This window comes from Amblyraja radiata, chromosome 4, assembly GCF_010909765.2.
Source record: "Amblyraja radiata isolate CabotCenter1 chromosome 4, sAmbRad1.1.pri, whole genome shotgun sequence".
In the NCBI taxonomy this organism is placed as follows: Eukaryota; Metazoa; Chordata; class Chondrichthyes; order Rajiformes; family Rajidae; genus Amblyraja; species Amblyraja radiata.
In genome coordinates this window covers 97,944,759-97,957,968 of record NC_045959.1, presented here as the reverse complement: position 1 = coordinate 97,957,968, position 13,210 = coordinate 97,944,759, and the positions used below count along the sequence as shown (strand labels likewise).

General features: G+C 42.9%; 1 protein-coding gene across 4 annotated transcripts in view; it reads right to left on the bottom strand.

Moving 5' to 3' along the window:
* The window catches only part of LOC116972395 (programmed cell death 6 interacting protein), a 65,301-nt gene extending 52,373 nt beyond the window's left edge, over positions 1 to 12,928 (bottom strand). For 2 of the 4 annotated variants that reach the window (XM_033020031.1, XM_033020030.1), the window contains exon 1: positions 12,625 to 12,928. In XM_033020031.1, coding sequence (XP_032875922.1) covers positions 12,625 to 12,833 — 209 coding nt within the window. In that variant the 5' untranslated portion in view covers positions 12,834 to 12,928. The remainder of the gene's footprint in view (positions 1 to 12,624) is intronic. The other 2 variants (XM_033020028.1, XM_033020029.1) reach the window with 1 other exon arrangement.
* Positions 12,929 to 13,210: the final 282 nt, after the last annotated feature.

The window sequence follows — 13,210 nt, the reverse complement described above, 5'->3', positions numbered from 1 at the left end:
AATAATACATGGATTTTAAAAAGGCTTGTGACAAGGACCATCACAGCGGACTAAATGTTTCAAGATTTTTCTGTCAAAAAGTGAGAAATTATTTTTTTAATGGATGAGCAACAGGATTGGGATAATATTGGATACTTTAAGTGACTGGAAGGCTACTTGCAGTGGAATTTTACACGGTTCTGTACTTGGTCTCTTGCTTTCAGCAGTTTTTGTTCCTGTCTTTGAGTTAAATGTAAGAGTCATGACTAAGTACCTTTCAGCTTATTCAAAAACTGGCATTGTAATTGACAATGAGAAAGTAAATGATAGACAACAAAACACTGAGCAGCAAACTGGCACATAGAATTAATCTAGAGAAGTGCAAGGCAATCCATTTGCTGCAGGCAACAACACTGAAATAAATCATAGGAAATTGAGATTAAAGTAATCAAAATTGATGTGGAAATTTCTGGAAATTATAAGAATATTGAGCCAGTCTGTAATAAGGTTAACTCAAGAGCCTTGCATACTGGAGAAACACAGCGGTTCAAGAGTTCAAGTTCAAGTGAGTTTATTGTCATGTGTCCCTGATAGGACAATGAAATTCTTGCTTTGCTTCAGCACAACAGAACATAGTCAGCATTGACTACAAAACAGATCAGTGTGTCCATATACCATTATATAAATATATACACACATGAATAAATAAACTGATAAAGTGCAAATAACAGATAATGGGTTATTAATGTTCAGAGTTTTGTCCCGAGCCAGGTTTAATAGCCTAATGGCTGTGGGGAAGTAGCTATTTCTGAACCTGGTTGTTGCAGTCTTCAGGCTCCTGTACCTTCTACCTGAAGGTAGCAGGAAGATGAGTGTGTGGCCAGGATGGTGTGGGTCTTTGATGAGACTGCCAGCCTTTTTGAGGCAGCGACTGCGATAAATCCCCTCGATGGAAGGACGGTCAGAGCCGATGATGGACTGGGCAGTGTTTACTACTTTTTGTGATCTTTTCCTCTCCAGGGCGCTCAAGTTGCTGCCTTACAGCGCCAGAGTTCGATCCTCACTACGTGTGCTGTCTGTACAGAGTTTGTACGTTCTCCCCAAGACCTGCGTGGGTTTCTTCTGGGAGCTGCGGTTTCCTCCCACACTCCAAAGATGAACAGGTTTGTTGGTTAATTGTCTTGGTAAAATTGTCCCTAGTGTGTGTAGAATAGTGTTAATGTGCAGGTTTGGCGAGTCGAGACAGTCGGGTACAACAAAGTTCTTTATTTTTTAAACAAAAATAAAGTGATTACCCGAGTCGATATTGACAGGCAAAATAAACGATGCTCACTCAAACCGCGTGGAGCTCGAATGAATGGTTTTACAGAAAGCCCGCGAAAACGCTCTCCCGTTCACGTGACCGCGCCAACTAATAGCGAGGGTTCGACATTACCAGGGCCCCCACTAGGTGCCGTTACACAGGGATCACTGGTCGGCGCAGACTTGGTGGGCCGAAGAGCCTATTTCCGCATTGTATCTCTAAACTAATCTAAAAAAAAAATTTACAAGGATGTTGCTAGGAATCAAGGGCCTGAACTATAGGAACTGCTGAGCCGGCTAGGACTCATTTCTTGGAGCGCAGGAGGATGAGGGGTGATTTTATAGAAGTGTACATAATTTTGAGAGTTTAGTTTAGAGAGGAATAGATCAGGTAAACGTACATAGTCTCTTGTCCATAGTAGGGGAATCGAGAACCAGAGGAGAGAGGTTTAAGGTAGTGTTGAGGCAGGTACTATCTCAACATTTAAGAAACATTTTGTACATGGATAGGATAGGCTGAGAGGGATATTGGCCAAACGATATTAGCAGGCAGGTGGAACTAATGTCAATGGGACATGTTGGTCGGTGTGGACAAATCGGGTCTGATGAGCCTGTTTCCACGCTGTATGACTATGATTCGATGCTTTGATTCACTGAAGCATTTTGGCTCCTCTCAGACTGCTTTCCAGTATATACTGCCAAGGCCTGAATAAACCAACTTGTTTGAGAAACTCACCACTGCTATAAGAGATTTTCTTTGTGTGGTGTCCTGACCCAAGTCGCAAATAAAAAGGCAACTGGGTCCCATGTTGAAGCCAGATTCAGGGTGCGAGTCAAACACAAAAATTCATCCAGAGATTTTGAAATGCTTGTCCACAAGTTGATGAAGGCAAAACCAGTAAATAAGATCCATATTTATTTTTAACCTTTCAGTTTTTAAGCCACTGAAGTTAAGTGAGCATAATATAAATGTATAAGAAAGAACTACAGATGCTGGTTTAAATCAGTCGACACAAAATACTTGAGTAACTCAGCGGGACAGGCAGCATCTCTGGATAGAAGGAATGGGGGACGTTTCGGGTCGAGACCCTTCTTCAGACTGATGTCAGGGGAGTGGGCAGGACAAAGATAGAATGTAGTCGGAGACAGACAAAAATGCTCGAGAAACTCAGCGGGTGAGGCAGCATTTATGGAGCGAAGGAAATAGGCAGTTTCAGGTCGAGACCCTTCTTCAGACCGACTCGAGCTGAAACGTTGCCTATTTCCTTCGCTCCATAGATGCTGCCTCACCCGCTGAGTTTCTCCAGCATTTTTGTCTACCCTCAATTTTCCAGCATCTGCAGTTCCTTCTTAAACAGGTAGTTGGAGACAGTAAGTGGGAGAACTGGGAAGGGGGAGGGGATAGAGAGGGAAAGCAAGGGCTATTTGAAGTTAGCGAGGTCAATGTTCATACCGCTGGGGTGTAAACTACCCAAGCGAAATATGAGGTGCTGTTCCTCCAAATTGTAGTATGATCACAGCAATGATATTCTTTATAGCTCTAATAAGATTACCAGAGGTTATGGTTCTGTCAGAGTGCATGCAAATATATACGTGAGATTGCCAGGTCAGCAGAATTTAAACTTTGAGGATCGACAAGCATTGTGCTCTTTCTAGAAAAAAAACAACTTGGATTTGAAGACATAATACCGAGTGTAACATTTCAATAATCCAAGGAACTTTAAATTTAATCATCTCTCTTCTTTGCATTCAAACCAAAAAGTCTGCAAAAATGGGCACTGTGGCGTTATGCTAGAGTTACTGCCTCACAGCACCCGAGACCCAGGTTCGATCCTGACTAAGGGTGATGTCTGTATGGAGTTTGTACATTCTCCCCATGACCTGCGTGTGTTTTCTCCGAGATCTTCATTTTCCTCCCACACTCCTTAGACGGACAGGTTTGTGCATCAATTGGCTTGGTTCAATGTAAAATTGTCCTGAGTGTGTGCAGCACAGTGTTAGTGCGTAGGGATTACTGTTTGGTGCGGACTCGGTGGGCCGAAGGGCCTGTTCCTGCGCTGTATCTCTAATTTAATATATCCTTGGCAATGAAATGTTTTCTTCACTTGCCTCACTTTGCTCTATTGTACCAAATTCACACACCAATAACAACTGGTGCAATGTAGCCATGGCTTCAGTCAAACTCGATTGCCAAAACAACACACAATCTCTCATATCTTCCACAGCAAACAACCCGTCAAGACATAAAGTAATCTGTCTCAATGAGACTTGTGGCTTCCCCTTGTTACGTCCCAAACCCAGGGATGTTGATGGGAACATGGAGAGAATAGAATGACTGTAGGTTAAATGCAATAGGTGTTTGATGGCCATGGGGCGAAAGGCACATTTTAAAAAAAACTGTGGGTAATAATGTAGTTATTACCAGAGTAAGATCAGCTCTTCTGCCTGACAAAATACTTCTGAAGCCACTAGAGGGTTCTTATCTCACTGCAACCAGATGGCCACTGCCAATTTGCTTCAAATTTATTAGGCCTCTGATACCTTCAGTTTAGTAAAGAGAGCTAACTTCCCAATACACAGCTGCTGCTTTCAGCTGCCGGCTGTCCTGTAACTCATGCCAGACTAGTTCATCGCGTGATTAATCAATACATAGAGATCTACCACCTAATTGAGTTGCTATCAATTCCTATCAATTCCCTTCGTTTTTGATATTCTCAGAGATCTACAGACCATAAAACATTTGCATATGTGATAATCACAAAACATTGGTTCAAGTGGCAAAAGCTGCCCATGTTTCTTTACCAAGAAATATTTTTTAACCTTTGGCTATCAAAAAGATCTATTCAGCAATTCTTCATCTTCAATTGTCAGGAAGCACTTCAAAAAATACTATCCTTATCTGCCCTTAGAACTACTGTCTCATAGAGAATATTGAAAATTTGCATTTTAACTTCTACACTTCTCAAACATCTTTCCAAATCACATCCGATGTCCAGTGATCAATAAGTTTAACCACCAAAATGAATTTGCAGTTCTGATCCTACAGAAAAAAATAGCCATAGGTCATTAATTTTCTTCAGTCAACCCGATTTTCTTTTTAACATTTTTAATCACCCTGGTTTAGTTTAATTTAGAGATACAGCATGGAAACAGGCCCTTAGGCCCACGTGTCCATGCCAACCATCAATAACCCATACACGAGTTCAATGTTATCTCTGTTTCACATCCTACACACCAGGGGCAATTTACAGAGCCAACTAACCTACAAACCTGCACGTCTTTGGAATGTGTGAGGAAACCAGAGCACACAGATAAAACCCACATGAGCACGGAAGAATGTACAAACTCCACACAGACCACACCCATATAGTCAGGATCCGGGTCTCTGACACTGTGGGGAGGCAGGCAGCTCTACCACTGCACCATTGTCCTGGCTATCACAGTGGCACAATCTGCTGGATGTATGTGCCAGAAATGCACCAAGATCATTACTTCAGGCTTTGTGCATTTCCACTCAACGCCAAACCATATCTATTTTCTGTAATCCAATCTAATTCTGTGCTGTTTCAGTTCCAGAAACAACCACTAGCAATTTACCTTAATTTTTCCACAACAATATCTGGCTGTAGCTTTTCAAATAATTTGAAATCAATCTTGCCACCACAGTGGTTTTCAATCCTAGGAACCCTGCTACACAATGTCATGAGCCACACATTAACTGGTCATTGTTTCCACTCTCACTAATGTGTGAGACTAGTTGTAACTTCTGAATTCCTCCTCTGATATCCCCAAATATCCAGGATTTGTATCTAAAGTGTGCAGCTTGGTCTCTAACGAGACAGAGTACAGGAAGGAGATTGTGAACCTTGGAACCTGGTGTCAAAACAACCACCTCTCTCCCAATGTCAGCAAAACAAAGGAGATTGTGATTGACTTCAGGAAGAGGAGTACACATTGATGGCGCCGAAGTAAAGATGATCAAAAGCTCCCCGTTCATAGGAGTAAATATCACCAGTAATTTGTCCTGGACCACGTCGAAGCAATTGCTAAGAATGCACACCAATGCCTCAACTTCCTTAGAAGGCTTGGGGAGTTCAGCTTTGGAAGGGGTAGGATGGGGACACACAGGCCCGTTTATATCAACAGTGGAGAGGGTCAAGAGCTTCCAATTCTTGGGCGTGCATATTTCTGAAGATCTCCCCTGGTCCGAGAACACTGATGCAATAATAAAGAAAGCACATCAGCGCCTCTACTTCCTGAGAAGGTTACGGACAGTCGGTATGTCAAGCAGGACTCTCTCTAACTTCTACAGTTTCACAGTAGAGAGCATGCTGACCGGTTGCATCGTGGCTTGGTTTGGCAACTTGAGTGCCCAGGAGCAGAAAAGACGACAAAAAGTAGTAAACTGCCCATCCATCATCGGCTCTGACCTCCCTACCATCGAGGGGATCTATCGCAGTCGCTACCTCAAAAGGGCTGGCAGCATCATCAAGGAACCACACCATCCTGGCCACACACTCATCTCCCTGCTACCTTCAGGAGCCTGAGGACTGCAACATCCAGGTTCAGGAATAGCTACTTCCCCACAGCCATCAGGCTATTAAACTCAACTAAAACAAATAGTCCATTATCTGTTTATTTGCACTTTATCTGCTTATTTATTCATGCAAGAATTTCATTGTCCTATCTGAGGCACATGACAATAAACTCTCTTGAATCTTGAGGTGTTCCCAACAATCCTCACCAACTTCTACAGATGCACCATTGAAAGCATTTTATTGGGATGCACCCAGGATGGTATGGGAACAGCACCATCCAATACCACAAGAAAATCGTGGACGTAGCCCTGACCTTTACACAAACCCTCCCTTCCATGAACTCCATCTACACTTCAGACTGCCTCGGCAAGGCCACCAGCACAATTAAGGAGTAGTCTCACTTCGGTCACTGTCTGTTCCCCTCTCCCACCAGGCAAGAAGTACAGATGTTTGAAAACACATACCTTCAGATTCAGGGACAGTTTCTTCCCAGCTGTTATCAGGCAACTGAACTCCCCTCTCACCAGCTAATACGTTGCTGACCTACCATCTACCTCATTGGAGACCTTTGAATTGGTCTTTATCTTGAAATAAATAATGTACCCTTTATCCTGTATCTGTACACTGTGTACGGCATGATTGTAATTATGTATAATCTTCTGTTTGACGCAACAAGATAGCACGCAACAAAAACGATTTCCACGGTACCTCAGTACACGCGACAATAATAATAAACTAAACTAATACGGTTAGATGCAGGCTGGTCAGTGTGCACATTCTGAGCCGAGTTGCCTATTTCCATGCAGTATGACTCAAAGATTCTAGGAATAGACATTTTTCCTTTGCAGCTGGAGAGGAGGCAATGCAAATCATGGCTTGTAATTAGTCATTATCTCATGTTATCATCTATGATATGAAACTTTTACAATAAACACAATTTGCTGAGTTGGTCCAGCAGTTTAGGTTTTGATTTTCAAAAATCTACCTGATATAATAGTCTTACATACTCAAGGAAACATTTAAAGAATTTCATACAAGTCCCATAATAAGTATTAAAACTATAATTTTAAAAATAAGCTGCAAAAAACTCAGGCCAAAGTATGTTGGTTTATATGGATTTTTGTATATTTATATATATTTATATATATTATCATATATTTAAGGGAGAATACGGAGAGAATTGGATCTCCTGGAAAGTTGGGCGGAGTGGTGGTAGATGGGTTACAATCACAGCATTTATAAATATAAAGCATTTGATTTAAAATTTTTAAATCGTCCCACCAGTTTCACAATTAAACAATTTTGAAAGAAATGCTTGTTTGTATTTTCAAAACACTGCACCTCTCTTCACCCATTGTCCTGGACCTGTTATGAGTGTTTTGAACTGGTTCCATATGATGTCATGGAATTTTAAAATTTAATCTTTGAGAGCTTCTATCCAAAGTGGCTGCATTACAGGTTTAGAATATTCTTCTTCTCGGTGACTGGATTGTAATATGTTTTTCCTTGAAGTCTTATTCACACATGAGCTGTATTAGATTTTTTTTTATCATCTAATTTGTTCTAATCAAGAATCCATTTCTTTCAATGCAGTTATTTTTAAAGGGATCCAATTAAATAACAATAATTGCTTTTGCTGACTCTTCATTTCACATTCCTTGATTATCGGAGGGAAGGTGACATTTTATTCAAACTTTAGTTTAGAGATGCAGCACTGAAACAGCGTGTCCGAACCGACCAGTGATCCCTGCATATTAACACTATCCTACACACAATAGGGACAATTTACAATTTTACCAAGTCAATTAACTACAAAGGTAGTCTTTGGACTGTGGGAGGAAACCTAAGCAAATCATGGGGAGAACGTACAAACTCCATACAGACAGCACCCATAGTCAGGATTGAACCCGGGTCTCTGGCACTGTAGGACAGTAACTCTATCGCTGCACCACCGTGCCGCCCGGAGAAAAAGGAATAGGTGACGTTTCAGGTCAAAACCCTTCTTCAAACTCGTTTTGGGTCGAGACCAGTCAGAAGAAGAGTCGCGACCTGAAACGTCACCTATTCCTTTTCTCCAGAGATGCTGCCTGGCCCGCAGAGTTACTCCAGCATTTTGTGTCTCTGTGAATTTACCCTATCCATTCCGCTCATGATCTTGTCTAAGATCACCCCTCATCCTCCTGCGCTATGTAATAAATTCCTACCCTGCTCAACCTCTGCCCAAAGCGCGTAACATGCGATCTAACCACCCAAAGCAGTCTACCAGGCGGAAACCTGTCAAATGCCTTGTTGAAATCTATATATATATATATATATATATATACTGCTACAATTCTACCCTCAAGCTTTTTGGTCACACATTAAAAAAAACAATAAGATTTATTCCCACGTACAAAACCATCCTGACTATTACTTAACAGACTATGTCCATTTAAATGCTTATCCCTCAGAATACACTCTAGTAACATTCTGACCACAGATGTTAGACCGTCAGACCTGTAGTTCCCAGCCTTTTCCTTGCAGCCCTTCTTAAATAGAGGCACAACATTGGCCACCTTCCAGTTTTCCGGCACCTCACCTGCATTTAATGACAACCCATAAATCTCAGCCAACGCACCTGCAATTTCCTCTCTAGCATCCCAGTGTCCTCAGATATATCTGGTCAGGCCCAGGAGATTTGTCTATCTTTATACGCGCCAGGATCTTCAGCACCCCCTCGTCCATAACACTGACTGGACTCAAGACACTTCCATTGACAGCCCCAAGTTCCCCAGTCCTTATGTCTTTATCCACAGAAAAAACAGAGGAGAAATACTCATTATGGACCTTGCCCATTTCCTGTGGCTCCACACAGAGTTGACCGCTTTGATTCCTGAGGGGCCTCATTTTCTCTCAGGTTACCCCTTTCCCTTAATATATTTGCAAAATTGCTTGGGATTATCCTTAATATTATCTGCCAGAGCTGTCCCCTTTTTGCCTTCTTTATTTCCTTTTTTAGTTTGCTTCTCAGTTCCCAAAACTCTTCCAGGGAATCACTTGACCCCAGCTGCCTCTACCTGCCCCATACCACCCTCCTTATTTTTGACGAGAGTCTCAATTTCACTTGTCACCCAAGCTTCCTTACACCTACTTGCTTTGCCCTTCACTCTTACAGGGACATGCAAGTCCTGGAATCTTGTCATCACACTTAAAAACATCCCACTTTAAATGCGTTCAGGGAACACATAAACGTCACCAAATCCTTTTCTTCAGAGATGCTGTCTGACCTGTTGAGTTACTCCAGCTTTGTGTCTAACCACTTTCCAGGTGTTCCTTTTCCATCAAACAACCTGAAGGGTCTCGACCCGAAACATTACCCATTACTTCTCTCTAGAGATGCTGCCTGTCCCAAGTTACTCCAGCTTTTTGTGTTTATCTGCTCCAATCTAATACCTTCAAAGTTGGCCTTGTCCCAATTTAGAATTTTAACTTGCGGCCCCACCTTGTTTCTATCCATAACTATCTTAAAGCTAATATAACAGTGGTCACTAAACTAGATCAAGCGTTGCCCTCTCCCGTGTAGGGCCCTCTACATATTGCATGAAGAAACTTTCATGAACACATTTAATAAATTCTGCCCCGTCTAAATCCTTTGCACTATGACATTCCCAGTCAATATTGGGAAAGTTAAAAGCCCCTATAACAACTTTATTAGTCCTGCAGCTGCCTTTAATCTCCTGGCATATTTGTTCTTCTAATTCCCGTTGACCCGTTGAGGATCTGTAGTACATCCCCCAACAAGGTGATCATCCATTTCTATTTCTCAGCTCCACCCATATAGCCTCACTAGACAAAATATCCGTAATGTCATCTCTGAACACTATCATGACATCCCCCTTAATCAATAATCCATTAATTGATTTATGATTCCACCTCCTACCTCTATCGTTGCTGAAGCATCTCTATCCTGGAACATTAAGGTGCCAGTCCTGTCTCTCTCTGAACCAGGTTTCTGTAATGGCTACAATTTTCCAGTCGCACGTAGCTATCCTCGCCCCGAGTTCATCTCCCTTACTTGTCAGGCCTCTCATATTAAAAAAAGTGCAATTTAAACCAACCCTCCCTAATTCCCTGCCTTCTTCCTGCTTATTCTGTCCACAAAACTTTATTTAATCACCATCCATACCACCTTCCAGCGTCCCACCTGCCTTGGTCCTGCATCAAATCCCACACCCCTGCCAATCTAGTTTAATGCCCACCAGTGTGGCATTATGGTCCAGGAGAGCTATATTATGCAAACCTAGCAAAAGTAGACTAATAATACCTATTTGTAGGTAGGTCTACACCTCCATTAAGGAAATAATTAAAAGAAGAAATATCAAGTCAGAGAGCATTGAAACGAGCCCTTTGGCCCAACTTGTCCATGCCAATAATGACCTATCTAAGCTTGTTCAATTTGCCCGCTTCTGGCCCATTGCCATTAAACCTTTTATATCTTTGTATCTGTTCAAATGTCTTTAAAAAGTGGTCATTATGCTTGCCTCAACTACTTCTTTTGTCTGAAGAAGGGTTTCGGCCCGAAACGTCGCCTATTTCCTTCGCTCCATAGATGCTGCTGCACCCGCTGAGTTTCCCCAGCAATTTTGTGTACCTTCGATATTCCAGCATCTGCAGTTCCCTTTTGAATACTTCTTTTAACAACTTGTTCCATATACCAATCACTATCTGTGGAAAAAGTTGCCCATCAGATTTCTATCATTCACCTCTCAACCTAAACCTACGATTCCCCTATGTTGATTGTCAACATGTTTCTATACACGTAAAAGCCAAGGTAACAAGTAGGGGGAACCAAGGCTATCACAGGACAGAGAGAAAAAGAAGCATTTTACAGATTTTGGGAACTAATAACTAGTGAGGGCCATCAAGACTACATTTCTATAAATACACCAAGAGCATAGGAATAACCACTGAAAAAGTAGTGCCCATTAGGGACTACAGGGGAAAACTGCGTAAGGAGTCAAGGGTATAGATGAGATCCTAAATTAATATTCTACATTACAATACCAAAAAGGAAACAGACTTTGTAATTGGAGAATTCAGTGACGACATAGGTGGAAATCTAGTATACGTCTCCATTTTGGAAAGGCAGGGTCTAATCAGAGACAGCCAACATGACTTGGTCAGATTATGTCTGACCAATTTGATTGAAATGATGTAGAAATAACAAAGTGTGTTGACGAGGGCAGGACCATTGATGCGATTTACATGGACCTTAGTAGGGCCTCTATGTGGGAGACAATCTAAAAGAAAGTTAAATTGTTGACAAATGGATCCAAAATTGGCTTGGCAATAGAAGAAAGAGAGAAGGTGATGGTAGAGGCTGGTAGAGAATGCACAAACTCTGCACAGCACCAGACACCTGGGTTCCCATAGACAAGATCGAACTCAGGTCTCTGGTGCTGGGAAGCAGCAGCTCTACCAATCCATCTGAAACATTCAGCCCACCGAGACCACACCGGCCATCAATTGCACCTTCACACTAGTTCTGTGTTATTTCACTTTTGCATCACTGCTGGCACACTAGGGGCAATTCACAGAGGCCAATTAACCTACAACCCCGTACGTCTTTGGGATGTGGAGGGAAGGGGGAGCACCCTGATGAAACCCATGCAGTCACAGGGAAAACATGCAAACAGACAGCAACCAAGGTCAAGATCAAACCCAGGTCTCTGGTGCTGTGAGGTTGCAACTCTACCAGATACACCAATGTATCACCCATAATGTGCATGGATAGGAAAGACTTATAGAAACATGAGCCAAATAGGACTAGCATTTTGGTCAACATGGATAAGTTGGCTGTGCAACTCTAGGTTAATGCTGTGTAACTCTAGGTTAATAGTGGGAAAGCTTCTTATACCCAACGGTACCACTTAACCCGTGAGAGATTCAGCACTTTGTTTTTACTTCTTACCTCCAGTATTCAATCTTTTTTAAAAAATTTAATCTGTCACTTTTCTTTTCACATTTAATCTTAACAAGGCAACATTAATGTACGTGGTTACTTTGTTCTCAAGTTAATTTTAAAACCAAAGTACTAACTCGTGCAGCTTAAGGTTTAACAACAACGAAAAATCCAATACTTCCGGGAAATATAATTGGGGCAATTTAGAAGCCCACTTTACAGAATACAAATGGATTTTTAGAGGGACCCCAAAACAATATCCCGTAGCAGTAAACAAATCACGAAATAGGGACCCAAAAAGTTTTTTTCCTGAATGATTTCAAGCCAATAGTTGAGTCTTCTGCGACACAATAATTCGCCATTCAGATTACTTCCTGAAAGTATCTCGAACTTCCTAATGGTTGTGGTTATGCTCGATTTAAACGACAGGCGGTCTCAATATCCCACTGCTGAGAAAAAAATATCCAAATACTAACTAATTAAAATAATCATAGATGCAATTGAACAAGGAAGAATATTGTTTAAAAGTTTCCTTCTGAAAGGAGGCAGTAAAAGTGAGTCAGAGGATTGCCTCGCTGTAGGCCTCCTTCACAAGGACGACCTGTTGGCACCAGACCTGTATGTTTTGGTTTATGTTGTGGTTGGTGTCCCTGCCGTGGGTCCCCATCGAGTCCCAGCTCAGGAGAGGGACACAAAATGCTGGAGAAACTCAGAGGGACAGGCAGCATCTCTGGAGAGAAGGAATGGGCGACGTTTCGGGTCGAGACCCTTCTTCAGTGAGAGTCAGGAGGGAGACACACATAAGGGAGGAAGGGCAAGGTGTGGAAAGGAGAGATCAGACAGAGGGTGCAGGGCCTAACTCACCGCAGCAGAGTGTCCAGGGAGCTGTCGTGTTTATCCAGCGGGCGGCCCACGGCGCTCTTCCGCAGCTTATTCACCTCCTCGGCCGCCCGCACGTACTCGGCCTGGCTCTCCCCACTCGGGTAGGTGGCCCCGATGAACTTGGAGAGGGGCTTGAACAGGTCCACCTCGGCCGCCTTCTTCAGCGGCACCGACACGAAAGTGGTCGCCATCGCGGCCTACAGGCGGGCAGCAGGAAGGAGCAGAGAGCGGCCTCACGTCTGCAGCCAGTCACTCCCTCACCGCGTCACTCACCCGCTCCCTCCCTCCCTCCCTCCCACTGCAAACACCAAGAGTGCAGCAAGCAGAGACTGCAGCAGCTGCAGCAGCACAGTGACAACATACACACACACACAGTGCTGAAGTCACTCAGTGGGACAGGCAGCATCTCTGCAGATGGACACAAAATGCTGGTGTAACTCAGCTGGAGAGGCAGCATCTCTGGAGATAGACACAAAATGCTGGAGTCACTCAGCTGGAGAGGCAGCATCTCTGGAGATAGACACAAAATGCTGGAGTCACTCAGCAGCACAGGCAGCATCTCTGGCAA